Source organism: Xenopus tropicalis, chromosome 3 (assembly GCF_000004195.4).
Source record: "Xenopus tropicalis strain Nigerian chromosome 3, UCB_Xtro_10.0, whole genome shotgun sequence".
Taxonomy (NCBI): Eukaryota; Metazoa; Chordata; class Amphibia; order Anura; family Pipidae; genus Xenopus; species Xenopus tropicalis.
Genome location: NC_030679.2, coordinates 133,138,438 through 133,160,268, shown reverse-complemented (window position 1 = coordinate 133,160,268; position 21,831 = coordinate 133,138,438). Strand labels below are relative to the sequence as shown.

The 21,831-nt window shown below is 41.0% G+C and overlaps 1 protein-coding gene across 1 annotated transcript in view; it reads left to right on the top strand.

Moving 5' to 3' along the window:
• The window catches only part of LOC101731464 (CD209 antigen-like protein C), a 49,371-nt gene extending 31,206 nt beyond the window's left edge, over positions 1 to 18,165 (top strand). The window contains exons 2-8 of the mRNA XM_031899343.1: positions 10,578 to 10,691; positions 12,924 to 13,040; positions 13,698 to 13,730; positions 14,594 to 14,647; positions 14,949 to 15,100; positions 16,231 to 16,340; positions 16,952 to 18,165. Coding sequence (XP_031755203.1) covers positions 10,578 to 10,691; positions 12,924 to 13,040; positions 13,698 to 13,730; positions 14,594 to 14,647; positions 14,949 to 15,100; positions 16,231 to 16,340; positions 16,952 to 17,084 — 713 coding nt within the window. The 3' untranslated portion in view covers positions 17,085 to 18,165. The remainder of the gene's footprint in view (positions 1 to 10,577; positions 10,692 to 12,923; positions 13,041 to 13,697; positions 13,731 to 14,593; positions 14,648 to 14,948; positions 15,101 to 16,230; positions 16,341 to 16,951) is intronic.
• The last annotated feature ends 3,666 nt before the right edge of the window (positions 18,166 to 21,831 follow it).

The following is a 21,831-nucleotide window of genomic DNA, read 5'->3' as shown; positions in this document are numbered from 1 at the left end:
ATAACCCCCACAATCTATAAATTTACGAAAAGTGCACACCTTCAGCTATTCAGAGACACCACTCTTCTCTTTCTACATGGAGAATTGTGGCTGCAGTCCCTTGCAGAAGTCAGCGCTTTGGTCAGAAATCAAGGAAAAACCAGATACAAACCTAGATTTTGGTCAGAAATCAAGGAAAAAACAGATAAAAAAACCTAGATTTCTCCCCAAAATCTCCATGGCAACTACCAAAAACTTACTAACCATCAATCTGCAAGTTCCCCTGAATAAAACGATACCCCATATGTATGGGAGCACATAAAGACGTGGCCACCAAATGCCCCAAAACAGGGGCAATGCATAAGGGCAATTTCAGTTGAAATTTTGGGGGCTGCGCTCTATGTGCACTACCTGCAGTTTTTCAGTGTTAACCCCCCCTACCTGTGAGATAACCCCCACAATCTATATATTTACGAAAAGTGCACACCTTCAGCTATTCAGAGACACCACTCTTCTCTTTCTACATGGAAAATTGTGGCTGCAGTCCCTTGCAGAAGTCAGCGCTTTGGTCAGAAATCAAGGAAAAACCAGATACAAACCTAGATTTCTCCCCAAAATCTCCATGGCAACTACCAAAAACTTACTAACCATCAATCTGCAAGTTCCCCTGAATAAAACGATACCCCATATGTATGGGTGCACATAAAGACGTGGCCACCAAATGCCCCAAAACAGGGGCAATGTATAAGGGCAATTTCAGTTGAAATTTTGGGGGCTGCGCTCTATGTGCACTACCTGCAGCTTTTCAGTGTTAACCCCCCCTACCTGTGAGATAACCCCCACAATCAATATATTTACGAAAAGTGCACACCTTCAGCTATTCAGAGACGCCACTCTTCTCTTTCTACATGGAAAATTGTGGCTGCAGTCCCTTGCAGAAGTCAGCGCTTTGGTCAGAAATCAAGGAAAAACCAGATCCAAACCTAGATTTTGGTCAGAAATCAAGGAAGAACCAGATAAAAACCTAGATTTCTCCCCAAAATCTCCATGGCAACTACCAAAAACTTACTAAACCTCAATTTGCAAGTTCCCCTGAATAAAACGATACCCCATATGTATGGGTGCACATAAAGACGTGGCCACCAAATGCCCCAAAACAGGGGCAATGCATAAGGGGGGTCTGTGCTCTACCTGCAGTTATTTAGTCTAAACACCCCCATACCTGTGAAATAACCCCCACAATCAATATATTTACGAAAAGTGCACACCTTCAGCTATTCAGAGACACCACTCTTCTCTTTCTACATGGAAAATTGTGGCCGCAGTCCCTTGCAGAAGTCAGCGCTTTGGTCAGAAATCAAGGAAAAACCAGATACAAACCTAGATTTCTCTCCAAAATTTCCATGGCAACTACCAAAAACTTACTAAACATCAATCTGCAAGTTCCCCTGAATAAAACGATACCTATGTCTGGTTGCACATAAGTACATGGCCGCCAAACCTGAAAATGCATAATATTGGGGCTGCACTCTATGCACCCCTTTTTTTTTGCCTGCACCCGAATGAATGGAATACGCTCGGGTGCAGGCACATGTAGCCGATATACGCATGAAAACGTGTGAGAATGCAAAGTCTCGTGTTTTCATGCGTATATCGGCTACATGTGCCTGCACCCGAGCGTATTCCATTCATTCGGGTGCAGGCACAAGTAGCAGGCGTAGGGCTGAATTTTCGGCCAGCGTTTTTCCACTTGCTGAAAAAAATCAGCCCTACGCCATGTGTGGCATCAGCCTAACCCTTGGCAATAGAAACTACCAGAACAATCTTAGCCTTTCTAGAACAACTGAAATCAAATGAAGTTAAAATGGAATAAAACCACTAAAAGCAATCAAAGAACAATAATTGCAATGAAATCGGTGGTCAGAGCCCTGGATCCACCAATGTCACTGCAAAAGCAACCTTTTTGGGGGCACTAAACACACAATAAAGAACAATGCAAAGATAAAACACCATAAAATCAGTAAAATCCAATAAAACCACCTAAACCAACAGAAGAACAATAATTGCAATGAAATTGGTGGTCAGAGCCCTGGATCCACCAACGTCACTGCAAATTCAGCACCCAATAGCAATAAAAAAAGTTACAGTGCAATAGAATAATAAAAAAACAGAAATCAATTATGAAAATGCCAAAAAAACACTAAAATGCAACCAAATAAATCAGATAATTATAGAGCAAGATCAGAAATAAAATTTTAGTAAAAAAAAAGACTGCCAAAGAAAGCAAACAAAGAAAGAAAAGAAAAGAAAGATAGAAAAAAAAAAAAAAAAGTGTAAGTGTGTGTGTGTGAGTGTCTGTGTGTGCTTGGGAAAGTTGTAAATAAGTGTGTATGTGTGCAAAAGTGTAATAATGACAAAGATAGAAGAAAAAATTGAAAAAAAAAAAAAAAAATTTTAGACAGTTGAGATAGAAATAAGCAAAATAAACAGTGGTAGAGAGTTGTAGTTCAGCTTACCCAAGGCAGGCAGGCGATCAGGGGCGACCAATCTGGCAGGAAGGCAGCAGGAAGGCAGCAGGGGAGCTCCATCAGGTCCGAAGTGCGCAGCAGGAATGAGGAGCCAACAGTAGGCGGCGCTATTTAAAGGGACAGCAGTGGACACGTCATCATCGCGTGTCCACTGCTGTCATTGGCTGGCGACGCGATCGTGGGACCGGATCGGTGAGTATGATCCGCTCTGCTCGTTGCCTAGGGGGTTGTGAAGGGTTTACAAGCGCTGCGCTGCTTTAAAAGCGAGCGCAGCGCTTGTAAACCTGATAGTGCTGTAGGACGTAGATTCTACGTCCTGTGGCACTTTGGTCCTTTGCTACCCAGGACGTAGAATCTACGTCCCATGGCACTAAAAGGGTTAAATAGGTCACAATGTTGTTTAGGATGGGTCTCCATGATTCCTTCTAATGTAGTGTCATGTATTCTTACAAAATACAGTAATAATAGAACCAGTTCTTTGGGTCAGAAACTGACTTAATCTGGATCCCAGGAGACAAAATTAAAAAAGAAAATGAAGAAACCTTGCCTTAGGGCTTCCAGGCTTATATTTAGTTGTAACCCATTACTGGTTATGCAGTATGTAACTTGTAGTTGCTATAATAGTATAAATGTGATCTCCCTGCAGAAGGAAGCGATGGGTGCACCTTTGTAAACACACCAGACTCAAGCCCAGGGTGCACTTTGTAGCCCTGTACTTTATACCTGCCTAAAGGACATGTAAACCCCACACACAAAATTTTAATCAGTGAACAGCCTCTTTGAAATCTTTACCTGGCACTCTGGTTTAAAGGTTAATAGTAAGGCTGCAAGCTTCCCCTTAATAACTTTTCTTTCTCCTCCTGTAACCCACTCTGCCCCCTCCCGCAGGAATTTATTTGGCATTTGGCTCCTGGACATGCTCTGTTCTTCCCAGCTCAGATTACTAAACACACCCCCAGTCTAGCAGCCAATGAAGAGATGGCATTGCTGGTTCTCATTACAAATGATGCTCCTATTTTTTCTCCTAACCTCCTCTCCTGAGCTCAGTTTAACCGTAACAGTGCTCATAACAAGCAGAACATTTATCAAAGTAAGTTCTGCCTATGTGAGCTTGTATTCTTGATAAAATGTATGCTAAATACGTGTAGGGGGTATTTATACACATATGCTGTTTGCAGATTTACATAACTGATGATGTGTCAGGGAAAATGGCCACCGGGTGAAAGCTGCTGTTTGTTATAGGAAAATGTGATGGTGCTGGCAAACAGAGGGGATATAAATCCAAATGATGCCATTTGGGTGGGGATGATGTGCTCAACTGATATACATTGTAGTAAAAAATAGGCTTTACACGTCCTTTAAGCAAGTGTGTGCCCATGTAAATACAATGAGGGGATGCAGAATCTGTGGCCCACCAGGAGTCCAACTTTAAGGGTCCTCCATGGGAAGTGAAGGGCTGTCCCCTGGAACCCAAACTCACTCTGCCCCCACACCCTGCACACAAGTGTAACGGTGCTGGTTCATACTTGCACCACTTCCACCAATTATGCACTGTGATCGGGTCCGGCTGGGGGAGAGGGGTTGGCCGGGCCTAGGTCAGCAGAGCCAATGAAGGCCTGGGCCCACCTGGATTTTTCCCAGCTTCCATAGATACCATTCATCCACCTTTACCAATGCCAAGTAACCAGAACAACCTATTTTTATTTAGGGAACGCTTTAAGGCAAGCAATGCTCCCTATGTTCACTGAGTGGTCTAGTAGTATCTCCCACATAAAGCTTTCCACAAGGGAATATCAGTAAGTAAATTATATATTCAGCTTCCCAGTATATACAAGTGCATGAACCAATTGGTCCCTTAAATTAGTAGCTCGCTTGTTTGCCATTACAGGGGGACTAGATACCCATGGATGCAGTTTTGGATCCATCTATAAGAATTCCCTATACTGCAATAAAATGTTTTCTTTTTACCTGTCCAGTTTTGAGTAAGTCCTGACAAATGGTCTCAACTTTCGGCTTACCCTTCCCTAGAGCTCAGATCTCTCAATTTTTCCAACATGCTCTAGGGCTCCCTCTAGGGTTGATTCAGTGTATCCTCTGCTCCTTCACTGTTATATAACAGGGTGTAGGTGCAATGTTAGAACCCATTGATGTACCTTGGCTCTGTTCATAAAACATCCTTTCACCCACCCCAAGAACTGTAAAAGCATATTAGGTATACCATCAGGAAGATTACATTTTCCCTAGTCACTACCATGTCTTGATCATGTGGAATAGAGATATCTAGTATAAATAAATCTAAAGCAACTGGACTTGTTAAGTAATTACTCAACAAGTCCAGTTGCTTTAGATTTATTTTTAGTAGATATACCATGGCCTGGATAAATGAAAATCTTCATAGTCATGTGGAATAGAGATGTAATAGAGGTGATGTCCAAGGCAATACTTATTTATTAAGGCCATATTTATTCCCCATATTTATGGGGAAACACTCCCCAGCCACTGCCGGATGTACCTGGCAAATGTGCTACTTTACCAAACAAAATGGCTACAGACAAACAACCCTAAACAATACACACAATTACAGTACTAGAGTGAATAAAGCCATTCTAACACTTAATACTTAGCTTCGTTAAGGTGGAGAAGTTCAAAAGAGGTACGTTCAAATTGCAGTCCTTGAAGTTAAGATCCTGTGGGCCTTTGGTCAAAATAGCCAACTTCAATGGGAGATTATGTGTCTAGGCCCTTTCAAAGTCCTAGAAGAGATCCTCCTGAACAGACCCGTGAAAGCTTATTTCTTGGGTACTCTGATCCAATCAAACATCACAACCTAAGCAAGCCAACTCCACCTGTAACAGGAGGACCTATCAAAACAAACTGATGATCCCTCCCATATTCCTGTATAATGATATAAACTAAACTCCCCCACTTATATAGTGGGTACGAACCAATGTCTAGCCCATTGCCCATTGTTTAGTGTTTACCTGTGTTAAATGGAAATATTAGTATTCTATGCAGGCCTACACATCTGAAAAGCCTACATTATATAGAACAGAAATCATTTATATTTTTTCATCACACTACAATCCACCCTTTGAATTCTGGTGTGATTAATAACTACTTAGCAGAAACTATAGTTAGTATTCCAAAGCAAATATGACTATGAAGTTCTCCATGTGCTTTCCTTCTAATCTTGTCCATTTTTACAAAAATGTCCAGGTTTACAGATGCTCTTTCCAAGAACGCCATATTCTCCATATTCCATGATCTTCCTCTGTTCTTTAACTCCCTCTCGGATTTCACTTCATCTTCTCTTTATGGATCCTCCACTTGGGAGAAAGTCTGTAAGGTCCTGGCCGCCATGTTGGTAAACTGCATCCTCTTTGGTCTCTGTAACCCACAGAACTCAGACATGGAGGGGAAAACCCATAAAACACTACTCTTGTTTCAGGAAGCCATTTCCTCCATGTAACCACCAATTTTGCTTATACTGTGGTATCTTAATTCTCGAGAATTCCTATTTAAGGAAGTCCAGTTCATTTTCATAATTTTGCCATGCATTTTTCAGATTGTAATTTTCCTCACATAGCAATTCTTTTTCAGTTTTAAGCACACTATATGGCACCCATGTACTCTGGTGGTTTTCCTCTCGGATCCCCACCTTTGGGAATATTGATTCCCCCCTTCTTTATGCCAGGAGTTGTTCCTGCAGTAATTAAACCTGGTACAATCCCTTGCTATGTGGCCAGTTTTACAACTGTTATAGCACCTAACTTCCTTCCTTGCTACACTGGCCCTTTCCTCAAGACAGCTAGGCCTCAATTTTGCAGGCTTGTAGTTTTCAGGACAACTTAAATTTGACTCTTCTACCTCTGTGGATTCTGTCTTTGGACTCAAAGAAGAGAACTGGCATTGGCCATTTTTCTGACTGGCAGCAACTCTAATCTTTGCCTTGTCGCCTACCACTTGTTTGCAACTCGGCTGTGGGCACCCCATTTATATCTTCTCTAGGAACTCTTGCTTTCAACAAATCTACTCATATCTGTTTACGTGTTATTCAGTTTCAGGGTCGGACCCGACCCTTGCCGGCACTCCCCCTCCCGAACGCTCCTCCCCTGATGCATCAAATTTATGCGCTCTGGGGAGGACGTCGGGTGGGGGCCTTGCGAGGGGGGCCCCTATGGGGGGGGTTAGAGGACGCGTCGGGCTGAGTGCCCCAGGGACGAGAGCCCCGGTGGGCCCTTCACACCCCAGTCCGACCCTGTTCTCCTTTCTTGGTGTAGAACTCACTACAACTCTGCTGGGTTTATTCTGGACCTCTTCTAGCTCCTCACTGGCATTGGCCATTTTTCTGACTGGCAGCAACTCTAATCTTTGCCTTGTCGCCTACCACTTGCAACTCGGCTGTGGGCACCCCATTTATATCTTCTCTAGGAACTCTTGCTTTCAACAAATCTACTCATATCTGTTTACATGTTATTCGGTTTTGGGGCTTCCCCTTCATTGGTGTAGAACTCATTACAACTCTACTAGGTTTATTCTGGCCCTCCTCTAGCTCCTCTAGTTGTCCTAAGAGAGCAGTGGAATGATGAATCTGGTTTTCTGATCCCAAACCTTCTAACAATAATAATAAAGGAGATCTAAAATTAAATGTTGCTGTTTACATCACCAGCAGTAAACAGTTCCATATCTGTCCCCAACCAATTCTGTGGCTGATTTAGCCCTCTGATACAACCCATCTCTCAGTCTGGCTATACATTCCCTGATATTTTTCCAACAAAAAGTATCTTCCAAATCAATAGGATTGGAGTACACATGCACTATGCTATCTCTTACTAAATCTAACAATGAAAAGTTCCAGTTGTACTTTCTAGACCTTCTAGCCTTTCTGAGCTGTGGTTCAATGGTTAAAACACCCTAAGTTGCATTTGTGTGCCTCAATGGGATATGAGGCAGGGTCAGGGCAGCACTAAATGCCAAAAAATTAAGACTTTTGTTTGGATAGCAGTTTTTTTGGACCGAACAGGCCTGAAAGCTGCATACTTAGATGTATAGACCAAGAGACAGATATTGTTATATAACAACAGATAGATTATAGACATACACATTAATATATTTCTTAACCACTGGACCCTGTCTTAAGGGGAAGTATAAAATAATAAGGAATGATGATTAAAGCAGAAGTGGAGGCACAGGGAGCGGCTGTCTCTAGTACAGAAGAGGCAGAACCACACTGAGAAGGGACCACTCAGCTGGGCACAGAGACTTTCCCATCCATTGGCACAAGATGGACACAGGTAAGGGGTATAACAAGGGGCTGGGATGGGAGAGAAGGAACCACTCAGCTGGGCAGAGAGACTTTCCCATCCATTGGCACAAGATGGACACAGGTAAGGGGTATAACAAGGGACTGGGATGGGAGAGATCTATATGGGAATATGTCTGTATCATTAATATGGAGAGAGAAGAGCAGGGAGGAGCCTATACCCTTGCATTAGCCACACCCATGTGATGGGGGCCACTCTCCTCTTACACCTGCCCCTGGGCTGTTTGTTTCAATAATGTCTGCTCCCTCTGTATCAGGATACATAAATATATATATTTATCTGTGTTCATATTTGCAGTACATTCATTTAAAAATGTCAACAATTTTAATGTTATCTGTTAATGCCCCTGCTACAGAAAGCAGAATGTCTATACATTGCTATTCTTTGCGCTGCTTGCCTGACTACAGAGACAATGTAGCAAAAAGCAAAATTTGCTTCCAGCCAGGAGAAATATACTGTCAAACCTCAATTTTACATTTCTGTAGTTTAAGTTTTCCAGTACTTTACACTGGTTTGTTTTTTTTGTTTGTTTGTTTGTTTTTGTGCAGTCCCACAAATTTATAACGCACTTCAATTGGTGCATTTCCCAGGTGTTACACCAAAATGTGTCCCTGCTTTTCTGAGAAATACATGTTTGCCCTGTGTGAATGTTATTTTTCGTGAAATTAAGATGTTTGAAATACCCACTGCTGCCTATTTTGCCTTAGATCCTTTGGAAAACAGTGAATGCCAGTTTGTTTGCACCTCCAATAGCCGCCCACAAATCCCAAGTGCATCTGACTCTCTTGTCCCTGCCGTCCCATAGTGTAACATTAATGCTGCACATTAATACTCTGTATTACACAGATAAACTGACCACAGAGCTGATATCCTTTGAAAACTTGAACCTGATGATGTATTTCCTGGATTTTATACCATTTTTTTCTAGTTTCCTGACGAACATAAATTGTGGGTTCCACTGCAAACCTATTCCCCAAATGACACTACTTTATACTTATGTAACCCATGGCTGGTAGGTAGAAAAGTGACTTTGGAGGAGGGATTTTCTAAGATTTCCAAGATGAAACAGACCCCCACATTACAGGCTCCATTTTCCCCTGCCCCTCCCCCCCCATAACCACAGGGTTACACCTTTTTTCTGAAGGACATTGTCCCTTTAAGGGGATTCTGAGACTATTGCTCTTGTTGACTGTAGATAAAATGTATGCTAGAAAATCTATCTTTTTTGTGATTGAGGAAGTTCCATAAATACCAAGATGCCCATTCTGCTATGTAAGCATAAATAGGGACCACTTCCCAAACCCACTATTTTTTTTAATCTAGTATCTAGTTACCATCTATTTAGTACCCATTATCTAGTATCTATCTATCATCTATCTATCTATCTATCTACCTATCTATCATCTATCTATCTATCTATCATCTATCTATCTATCTATCTATCTACCTATCTATCATCTATCTATCATCTATTTATCTATATATCTATCTATCTATCTATCTATCTACCTATCTATCATCTATCTATCTATCTATCTATCATCTATCTATCTATCTATCTATCTATCTATCTACCTATCTATCATCTATCTATCTATCTATCTATCTATCTATTTATCTATCTATCTATCTATCTATCTATCTATCTATCATCTATCTATCTATCTATCTATCTATCTATCTATCTATCTATCTATCTACCTTTCTATCTATCATCTATCTATCATCTATCTATCTATCTATCTATCTATCTATCTATCATCTATCTATCTATCTATCTATCTATCTATCATCTATCTATCTATCTATCTATCATCTATCTATCTATCTATCTATTTATCTATCTATCATCTATCTATCTATCATCTATCTATCTATCTTTCTATCATCTATCTATCTATCTATCCATCTATCTATCTATCTATCTATCTATCTATCATCTATCTATCTATCTATCTATCTATCTGTATCTATCTATCTATCTATCATCTATCTATCATCTATCTATCTATCTATCTATCTATCTATCATCTATCCTATCTATCTATCTATCTATCTATCTATCTATCTATCTATCTATCATCTATCTATCATCTATCCTATCTATCTATCATCTATCTATCTATCTATCTATCTATTTATCTATCATCTATCTATCTATCATCTATCTATCTATCTATCATCTATCTATCTATCTATCTATCTATCTATCTATCATCTATCTATCTATCTATCATCTATCTATCTATCTATCTATCTGTCTGTCACCATTATGCCAATAATTCTTTACATAGTACAGAAATTATATTATATCTGCTGGTCAAAAATGTTGCTATTGGTTACATTAGCATCAATGCTGAGGGATCTGCCCCTGCCCAAAGATTCATATGGATAAAGCAATTGGGTAAGGGAGTTGTGTTTGGACCCAGATTGTTATACTGTATTGGTTCTGGAATGATGAATACATCTTAGGTTATGATTCAATGGGAACTTGGTTCCCCCTTTATAAGCTGCAAGTGGACAGTGTTAATGTACATAAATGCAAACTGTGGGTATTTGTGGGTTACGTACTAGAGGCTGTAATAGCGTGATTTTGTGAATGGGTTTTTATGTAATGGGGAAGGGGGGAACAGTTTTGTTAATGTATCTATCTGTACTGTGAAGGGAGTGAGTCTAGGACTGATAATAACCATGTGCTATTAAGGCACCTTCGATCATAAGTGTATATTTTATTTTGCATCCCCAGAAAAATGCCAGCGCCATGTTGATAATGAGTATGAAACGCATGAAAATATGGAAACCATTCAGTCTGCCATGAAGAACATGGAAGTTAATGAAGAAGATAAAGAAGAGTATAATGGTTAGGATAGATTACTCTGAAACTGAATGCATTTATAACAGCCTTTATTTGGCAATACGTAGGGTGGCCATACTTATTTATAGCCAGTTACGTTGCCCATATAGCTATGCATGGCACCTTGGGGTCAGTTTAGAATTACAGGCAGTCTGTAGCAACTGAATATCTTAACTGGCAATGCGTGTGGATGGGGCAATGGTATATTTATAGATGAGAGGAGACACTACCTTTGATTTCTGGTGTGATTAATAACTACTTAGCAGAAACCATAGTTAGTATTCCAAAGCAAATATGACTATGAAGTTCTCCATGTGCTTTTCTTCTAATCTTGTCCGTTTTTATAAAAATGTCCATGTTTACAGATGCTCTTTCCTAGAACGCCATATTCTCCATATTCCATGATCGTCCTCTGTTCTTTAACTCCCTCTCAGATTTCACTTCATCTTCTCTTGATAGATCCTCCACTTGGGAGAAAGTCTGTAAGGTCCTGGCCACCATGTTGGTAAACTGCATCCTCTTTGGTCTCTTAAACCACAGAACTCAGACATGGAGGGGAAAACCCATAAAACATTACTCTTGTTTCAGGAAGCCATTTCCTCCATGTAACCGCCAATTTTGCTTTTACTGTGGTATCTTAATTCTCGAGAATTCCTATTTAAGGAAGTCCAGTTCATTTTCATAATTTTGCCATGCATTTTTCAGTAATTTTCCTCACATAGCAATTCTTTTTCAGTTTTAAGCACACTATATGGCACCCACGTACTCTGGTGGTTTTCCTCTCTGATCCCCACCTTTGGGAATTTTGATTCCCCCCTTCTTTATGCCAGGAGTTGTTCCTGTAGTACTTAAACATGGTACAATCCTTTGCTATGTGGCCATGGTATATTTATATATACCTTTCACTTTTTCACACCTGCAGACCAAATGACCATTCTTGTACATGACCAAATATAACTATATCTAACCATCCCACCTGTGGTTTTGACCAGTTGGATAACTAGTAGGTCAACTCATGCTCATGGCTATGCTTAAATGACTGAATCCAGGGCTGGAACTAGGGTTAGGCACCTCCATAGGCAGTGGGGTGGCACTAGGCAGGTACAGATGACGCCATCGGGTTTTTACATTTTGTCTCACTGTCAATTTTTAGTGCTAAATCCTGCCTCTAGATGGTGCTAGAGTGCAATGGCCTTCAGAAGCAACGTAGCACCATCTAGAGGCAGGACATAGCACTAAATTGTGTTTGGCACGTTGCTCCAAAATGTGCAGTCCCAATGGCTTCATCTGTACCTTTTCTGCCTACTCCCCCATGATGTCATGGGGGCGGGGCTGTGACGCGGTGATCGGTGATTGGCCGACCGCCGTGTCAATGTTAGTGAGTCCTGCCCGGTTTTCCTGATTTGGGAAACCAGGCAGGAGGTTTTGACCCGGACAGCACTTCTGAAATCCGGGCTGTCCAGGTCAAAACCAGACAGACCCAGCCGATCATGCATACATTTTCCAGCTCTCTGGAGCTCTGTTTAGATATTGTCACATAATCTGTCAACATTTTTCTCTAAAAATACTGGCACCATCAGTAGGCACATATTAGCCACTTATATTACCAGGGCTGTATTTAGGGTGACACTGGACCTAACTACGCCCCCTAGGTTGTAAAAGTGACCTTCATGTTGCTATTGGCAACTACAAACATTGGTAACAGTTGTTGGTGTGCCTGCTTCTGTGTAGACATGACCTGAGATACAAGTCACATCTCCATGGTGATCAGACACACCACTTCCACTTTCTTCGTGCGTATGAAGTTTGATATTGGCGGTGGTTGATGCTGGGAGATACTGACACAGAGACGTGCTTGAGAAAGGGAGGGCAGAAAATAGGATTCCATCTCACTACTGCAATGAAGCTCAAATGTGAATTGTTAATCGAACATCTTAATAAATACCATGTTACTAAGGGCTGTGATTGGCTATTAGGGAACCTCTATGCACCCTATCAGCTTACAGGGGGCTTTATTTGGTAGTAAATCTTGTTTTTATTCAACCAAAACTTGCCCCCAAGTCAGGAATTCAAAAATAACTACCTGGTTTGGGGGCACTGAGAGCAACATCCAAGGGGTTGGGGAGCAACATGTTGCCCCTGAGCCACTGGTTGGGGATCACTGGAATAAAGGATGCAGATGGCAAGATGCTCAGTATCACTATATATATATACACAATACATCTCCTTCTGTTTCAGATCTGAAGGCAAGTGAAACACTGAGGACACAGAAGAGATTTCTGGTGGTTCTGGTGATCCTGCTGATAACTGCATTTATTTTCCTGATAATCCTGACCAGCCTGGTGTTCATACATTGTGAGTTTTATAAGTAGTAGGCAGATTTAAGACTGATACGTGCTCTGACCTTGGTTGGGTTTGAACCAGCAGCCTGCGTGTATGCACCACCTCTTCTCCGCCCTACACGGTTGCTGATCTTTCCTTTCCATTGCTCACTGCCAATGAGCCTGAATCTTAGATTGATATTTACAGAGAGATCCTTATTGAGCTGACCATACGGCACTTTCCAGCTCTTTCCTCTAACTATTTATGGGTTAACCACAAAATTTGGAATTATTTGTTGGTGGGATCTCACTTGTGGTTTCTAAGAGACAGAAGAGTCTGCCACACTTATTTTGTTTACTGTCACAATACTAACCATTGTTCCACCTCTAAAATTAATTATGCAATAAAAAGTACTACGTTTGCCCTGGAGCAGTAGCCTATAGCAACCAATCAGCAGGTAGAATTTACTGGTTGCCTGTTTAAAAGCCAACATCTTATTGGTCACTATGGGTTACTGCTCCTGGGCAAACTTAGTGCCTTTTATTACATATGGGGGATAATGTTCTGAAGTACCTGTGCATAAGTTAATTTCAACCTTAACCAATACCCAATGAGAAGTTCTAAAGGCCATTCAATATTCTGGATGCTCCTTGTACCCAATTCTAAATCACATCATGTTTTTGTTTCTAGATTCTATTGTTACAAGTCAACTGCAGCAGGCAGGTGAGTATACTTCAAATATTATCTATCTATCTATCTATCTATCTATCTATCTATCTATCATCTATCTATTATCTATCTATCTATCATCTATCTATCATCTATCTATCATCTATCTATCTATCATCTATCTACCTATCATCTATCTATCTATCTATCTATCTATCTATCTATCTATCTATCTATCTATCATCTATCTATCATCTATCTACCTATCATCTATTTATCTATCTATCTATCTATCTATCATCTATCTATCTATCTATCTACCTATCATCATCTATCATCTATCTATCTATCATCTATCTATCTATCTATCTATCTATCATCTATCTATCTATCTATCTATCATCTATCTATTTATCTATCTATCTATCTATCTATCTATCTATCATCTATCTATAATCTATCTATCTACCTATCATCTATCTATCTATCTATCTATCTATCTATCTACCTATCATCTATCTATCTATCTACCTATCATCATCTATCATCTATCTATCTATCTATCATCTATCTATCTACCTATCATCTATCTATCTATCTATCTATCTATCTATCTATCTATCTATCTATCTACCTATCATCATCTATCATCTATCTACCTATCATCTATCTATCTATCTATCTATCATCTATCATCTATCTATCTATCTATCTATCTATCATCTATCTATCTATCTATCATCTATCCTTTAATGGGTATACAGTAGAGGGAATCTTTATTAGAAATGTACAACAATAATACCAGACGTATGGCCCATAGTAGGGTTCATGGGAACAATGTGTAGGAAATACATGCATATTTCCATGTAGCCACATTTTCTTGAGAAATGTAAATAATGGATATTTTTCATTTCCAGATGAGGAGAAAGCCATCCTTGTATCACAAATCATGACCATTAACCAGACTTTGGGTAAGCAAAGGTCTCTGTAATGAACTTCCCAGTGATGATAGGGATGTTGTGGGGAAGGAGATATAAAGAAGGCAAGATATTTGAATTCAGAAAAAGGTAAAAAGGGCAATGGCTGTTATTAGGGCATAGTAAGGGGTATGTTGAGGAGTTGGGGCATATCAAATTATCAACATAAACATACACCCACTTGAATGACATCAATCATGGTTTTCTTGCAATCTGGTGAATCAGGGATGTCTGTGTTCCCAGCTCCAGCTTGTGCTGAGTGTTTTTAACACGTTCTTGTTCTATACTTAATTAGAACTAACCTGCCGACGCTGCCCCTCTGGCTGGAGAATGGTGAATTCCTTTTGTTACTATTTTGATAACAATCAGCAGACCTGGGAGGAGGCTAATAGTAACTGTGTCAACACAACCTCTGTGCTTCTTATTCTAGACGATGATAAAGAAATGGTAAGAAAAGTTCCATAAGTTGGGTGCTCCTCACATCAATGTTGCCTGTACTTATTTGCTGATGCAGTTTGTATACTGAAGCAGAAAGAGGAGTAAATGGGTGGAGCCTGTATTTCAGAATATACAATTGGACATTTGGAATGAGAAGTGTTGACACAAGGTGCTTCCTACATTAAAACTGAGCCACTAAAGGTCCCCATACACCTTAAGATCTGCTCGCTTGGCGATGTCGCCAAGCGAGCGGATCTTCTCCCGATATCCCCCACCAACGGGTGGGGAGAATCCAGGGCCAAACAGTCGAATTGTAATAACGGGTATAGGCAAAGTTGGTTCAGGGACCAGGTATCGGACCAGATATTGGTTGGGCAGGCCCGTCGGTAGTGCCCATACAGGGGCCGATTAGCTGCCGAATCGGTCTAAGGGACCGATAGCAGCTAGAATCGGCCCATGTATGGGCACCTTAAGGCCAGTGAAAAACATCACAGGTTTATATTGCCATCCATAAGTATCTATGCAGGGGTTCCCTTACAATATAAGGGGTCCTAATGTAACCCATGTTCTATGCAATACATTTTTAGAGACCCTCATAGCAATACACTTTATTCAAAACCTATTGCTTTTGAAAGGCTGAATGAGTCCTGGGATGGTGGGTTCTCAGCAAATGCTCCTTTTAATTAAAATATCTCTGCCAAAATATCTCTTCTTGGGTTTAGTCTACAATGATTGAAAATGATCAAACTGTAAGGAGCACAGGTTAATTTAAGTATAATGTTCCATTTATAAATATATTCCAAAGGCAAATCATGGCTGGCACACCCATACAGTAGGGATATAGTTATCTTGTACAGTGAATATTTAAGGCAACATGTTATAGAGAGAACCATCCAGAGGCTGGTGTTTGCTCATGTTCTCTGCTCCAGAAGATGAAACTGATTAAGATTTATTCCCTTGGTGCTCAGCAGCCAAATGGAAGCCATCCTGTAGTAGGAGAGGACCCTTACATAGTCTTTCAGAAGCAGGCAAATACATACTGTCAATATACTCAGATCTGGATTCTTTTACAGCTATATATTGAATAAATATATCCTAAAGCATCTTTGGTTTCCCTTGTCTCTGTATCTCACACACAGAAAGCTCTGGTGCCATTAATTGGTTCTGAGCACTACTGGATAGGCATGTATCGTGTAGCTCCTGGGCAGAATAAGTGGAAATGGATCAATGGCAGAGATCTTCACTTCACGTAAGTAGGGATGTTTGTAAACACATGTATGTTGGGGTGATCCAAGCCCATTTACGTTGCCACCTGGCCAGTGTTTAACCAGCCTAGCCAGTAAATCCCCAGCCTGGGCCGGCACTGGTATTACAAATTTATCAGCAATGTACTTGTGTGAAGGCTGACTAGCCTACAAAGGCCCACCTCTGCCCCACCCATTTCCCCACTTAGTCCACCTTTTTCTCACCCTATCTGCTCATTCCCCTCCCTTATGTCATATCCCCACCCCAAATTACATTATAGTCCAATAGTCAGTACAACGGTGGCCAATTTGTATAAAAAAAGGTAAGCACAATTGTGTGTTTTGATACCTCAGCTACAATTGCATCAGGGATAACTGCCCCTTGTGGCTGCTATAGAATGTTTTTGTAACAGAGCCGCACACACAAATATATGCAGTCGGGGGGCTTACCCCATTTATTGTGACCACCTTGATCATATAGAATGTTGCCAGTGTTTAGTGCAAGGCAGACTGTAACGTGGGCCTATCCCAAAAGCCATAGAGCAAGTTAGCAGCTACTATCATTTCCAAAACTCTAAATGTTAAAATAAACTCGCTAATAAATCTTGTTTTATAGTTCCTGGCTCCAAAATGAACCCAATAATCTAGGGAACGAGAACTGTGTGGAGATATACAATGGGGGCTGGAATGATCGTATTTGTACTGCAAAGTACTCATATATCTGCAAAATTCCCCAGCAGTATTGTTAGAGGCTCCCAACCATGGCGCCGTACCCTTAAATAATCAAACCCGATGTATATCTGTACGTGTTTTTTCTTATTTACTTTGTAATGTGCTGCTATACTTTTTGTAATTGATGCTGAAAAACAAACATTATGACAAAACAGTATTTAACAATACAATTACATTGGCAACAAGTCAGTTGATTTCTGCATGTTTTTAACAGTAAACCTTAGCAGATGTGTTTTATTTGTGCTATGAGCTATCTATTCGTTCCCCTGAATCTTCCGTAGCAAAACTAATGCTTCCTTGTGCATTTTCAGGCCAAGAAACCTTTAGTTTTAGTAATTTTGTCTGCCAGATAAAATATTGTGTCCAAAAATCTGCCCCATGTGCCATTAGCTTCAGACTCTCTGAGTCAGTGAGAGTAAAGCCCATCAATACACTTGTAAATAATAGTACATTATTACATCCAAGAGAAATATCCCCACATCCTAAATACATTTCACAGTTAGAAGCAGAGAGTACTGACACCCCAAATACAGTGGGTGGAAGCCCAAATACATTATATACAGTAAGAGGCAATGGGTCCTATAACTCTCCCAAAAAGCAGGTTACCTGAAGGCTGGAGTAGGTTTCAGCATCCTACAGGTCAATATTAGCTCAGAAATTGTCTGCATTGCTCAAAATGCATTCATCTAGTGGCAGATGTGAGAATAGCACCCAAAAGGGTAAAATAACAGCCAATAAAAAGGTATTACTGGTATTATTTTTGGAGGAGGGTGGATGAATGATGCCACCAGTCTGGGTAGGGTTGGGCTGGAATAAGGTGCAAACCCTGGGTTAAAATCAAATCTCTGTAGAAGAGAAAGCATGTAAACAAGGATCAGGTGGAGCAGGCTAGATCCAAAGGGATGTAATTACTTAAGTATACATTTTCTCCTCATCTAATGCCATCAGGTTTGTGTCAAAACATCCATTGTATTTTCATGGCAATAATGTATATTCACTTAAAATTGTAATCACACCATTGTGAGCATAATGTGAGATAATAAATCAATTGTTGTACAACCATTGGCACCCAATAAATGTGTGTTTGAGTGAAGCTGTGATACTTTAAAGGTTATTGCTGCCTTCCAATAAAAAGCTTAATGCCCCAATGCCTTTGAAAGTGCCCGAACATCATAACATTAATACTTAATCGTCAGATAGGGGTAAAGAATTCCTTTGTTTATACCTACATATCTAACATTTTGGCCATTAACATTACTAGAGTGGAAAGATTGTTATCTTTCCTAAAGACCAGTGGTCAGTGTATCGCCGGTGGGATGGCATACGCGGCGCCTTGAGAGGAAACTTCCGCGATTTCAGGGAAATCGTGCCACCACGTATGCCATCCCACCGGCGATTTACATTTTCGCCGGGGGATGGCATTTCGGGGAGATTAGTTGCCCGCGAACAGGGAGTTTTGTCGCGGGTGACTAATCTCCCCGTGTGCCAGAGCCCTTAGTCACCGGACTTTGGGCAGGTGTTAGCATGGCCATATGGCACAATAATATACAGCCCAGTAATAAAAAAAGAAAATACTACTTGTGCGTACACGGATAATTTAGGACAGAATATTTGCAGGAAAAGTGTGCTTATTGCCCCTGTGATGGCACAGAGCCAGAGAAGGACGTAGACATAGGGTCGGACTCACAAACACAATTCCTTTAGAAAATGAGGCTCTTTATTGTAGCTTCAGCATTACCAGTTTGCTCATAGTTCCTATGGTAGCCAGCCTGCACTTTGCGGTTCTACCTGGGGTGGGGGGGGGGGGGCAGGGCTGGGCACTGCTACTTCTAGGCACTGGAACTTGTGGGTTCAGCTGTGATGGTTACCGCTGGGCAGTTTCTGTGATCTCCCTTGTGTATAAAAAAAAGACTAACAAATTGGAATTGTTGGCAGCCAACTTTGTAAGCCAGAAAGGGAGCAGCCCCTGTCGTAAATGCAGAACAGTGTTTGATTCCTTCTGCCAACCCAAAGGCAGCTTCCAGAAGGGCCAATCACAGCTAATATCACTGGGCCAATGGGGTGTCATTTAGTGAGCATGCCCAGTTTAGTCTGTATGCAGGATCCAAACAGAGGGTCTTGGGGCGAACTATGTGTATTGAAATACAGAGGGCACGTAGGAGGCAGAACCAGACTGAGAAGGAATCACTCAGCTGGCCAATGAGAATCAAAATGATGGAGAAGAACCTAAGTAAGATAGAAAGTAACAGATTATTGGTACATAATGAAGAAAGGTAAGGGATGGCACAGAAATTTATTCACTGAGATAGATGAACATCAGATGATCAGACAGTTCTTTTCCACAATAAAGTTTATTTATTACATACAGTTCAGACTCGGTTTCCAAACTGGTGCTGTTCCACGTAGGTTAAACCATTATAAGAACCAACCCAAGCTGTTCCACACAGGCTAAACCATTATAAGAACCAACCCAAGCTGTTCCACACAGGCTAAACCATTATAACAACCAACCCAAGCTGTTCCACACAGGCTAAACCATTATAACAACCAACCCAAGCTGTTCCACACAGGCTAAACCATTATAACAACCAACCCAAGCTGTTCCACACAGGCTAAACCATTATAACAACCAACCCAAGCTGTTCCACACAGGCTAAACCATTATAACAACCAACCCAAGCTGTTCCACACAGGCTAAACCATTATAACAACCAACCCAAGCTGTTCCACAAAGGCACAGGCCTTCCCTCTCTTAGTCTGTCTGGGAACCTATGTTTCCTTTTCAAAAAGGTTAAGTTGAAGGGTATTATAAGTAAAGTATCAGTGTTTTCTGATGACACAAAACTATGCAGGACATTTCCACCCAGGGTGTAGCAGCAGGATCTGGACAAATCAGCAATTTGGGCAGCTGAGATTTGATATTGAAATAATTATGGTAGGGCACCAGGGATTTAAAAAATGGCTTATGCAAGCTCTAATTAGACCCCTAATTAGGATTAAGTTAGACATGTCCCTGATGGAGAAGGAGGGCCTTGGAGTCCTTGACTTGACTGTAGCAAGCAATGCCAGGCAGCAGCTGTAAGTGCCAGGAAGGATACCAGAAGTGACAACATGCTCATGAGAAAGGTCCAAGCTGAAGCCGAAAAATTCTACATACGCTCCCAGAATTCACAGCAGGACTTCAGGAGACTGGAAAAATCGGGAGAATGCTGTGGGACGGGAGACCGGGGGAAAACCAACAGCTCTGAGCATCATGTATTGAGAGGGGCATTGATTCATGGGAGGGAACATACTTCTTTTTCACAAAGCGCTGGTAATGGCTCATCTAGAATATGAAGATTAGATAGACACATAAACTCACGCAACCACTTGACCGTATCTTATCATGGTGGTTTTTTTTTTAATCAAAGTTAAGAGGAAGTTAAAAAAAAGTAAAAGAAATACTAAAAGAAAGCAGAAGCGGAGCCCCAGGGACCTACTGTATCTGGCAGGGAGGAGCCAGAACCCCACTGAGAAGGAACCACTCAGCTGGGCAGAGAGACTTTCCCATCCATTGGCACAAGATGGACAGAGGTAAGGGGTATAACAAGGGACTGGGATGGAGTCCGAGACAGGGTGTTTGTAGTCAGCAATAAAGCTTTGAAGCAGGTAAGCTGCCTTTGGTGCTCTCCTCATCATTTTGAATATCGTACTACTAGGCTTGGGGTTAGCCTCAGGGGATCGATGCATCGTGTCTAAACACTGTTCTATAGAAACGTAGTATCCTTTATTGCATAAGCCCATCTATGTTTGTATTATTTTTGAGTGAGAGACTGATATATTTATAGGAGAGGACACGAACAAAAAAAAATAAGTAATACAAAGTAACAATAACAATAAAATCATAGCCTCACCAAGCAATAGTTTATGGGCTGCTGGGGTCAGTGACCCCCCCCCCCATTTGGAAGCTTGAAAAAGTCAGAAGAAGGCAAATAAATTTAAAATCTATAAATGATTAAAAATGAAGACCAATTAAAAAGTTGTGGCCATTCTACAACATATTAAAAGTAAACTTGAAGGCCAGCCACCCCTTTGATATCAACTTTTGAGTGTTAAATCCTGCCTAGAGAGCAAAGCCAGCAAAACACAATAGGAAAACGCCATAGACTATGTGCCACCAGGTGGTGAAACACAACAACATGGTAAGGGTACTTGGCTGGATCTGTACATTTCCTTGGTAGTCACCTCATTCCCTTCGAAATTTCTTGTTAATTGATGCTCCTGCACACCTCCTAGCTTTACCTCCTTAAGTAGCCTGACGTAATGCTTGTGAGCCCCTAAATTACAGCAAAAGAATACATTGCAATCACTCTTGAGGCACGCCTGAGTTTACCCAGCAATGCTTAAACCACCCAGGCCATTGCCTTAGACCTCCATAACAAACATTATACTGATCTTTTTAAGTCTTGTAGTAGCTAAGGCTGTTTGTCAGACCCCTATTTTTGTCTGATGTCATGAGCACCCCAAAATCTTTTGCCACCTGCTTTAGTGTAACCAATATTCGGTAACCCACCACTGGCACTGCAGGCACAGGTAGAGCACCAAGGCATTGGAGCCATTGGATTTAGCCATTTTGCTTGCGTTTAGAAACAGAACTGGTTTCACCCTTCTTGGGGTTTATCAGTGTAGTGATCAGAAAACCCTGCACGACACTGATGAGCCCCAAGAAGGGTAAAACCTGTCTGTAGTTGGGAATCTGATCAGCTATTATCCCGGCTTCTGCTT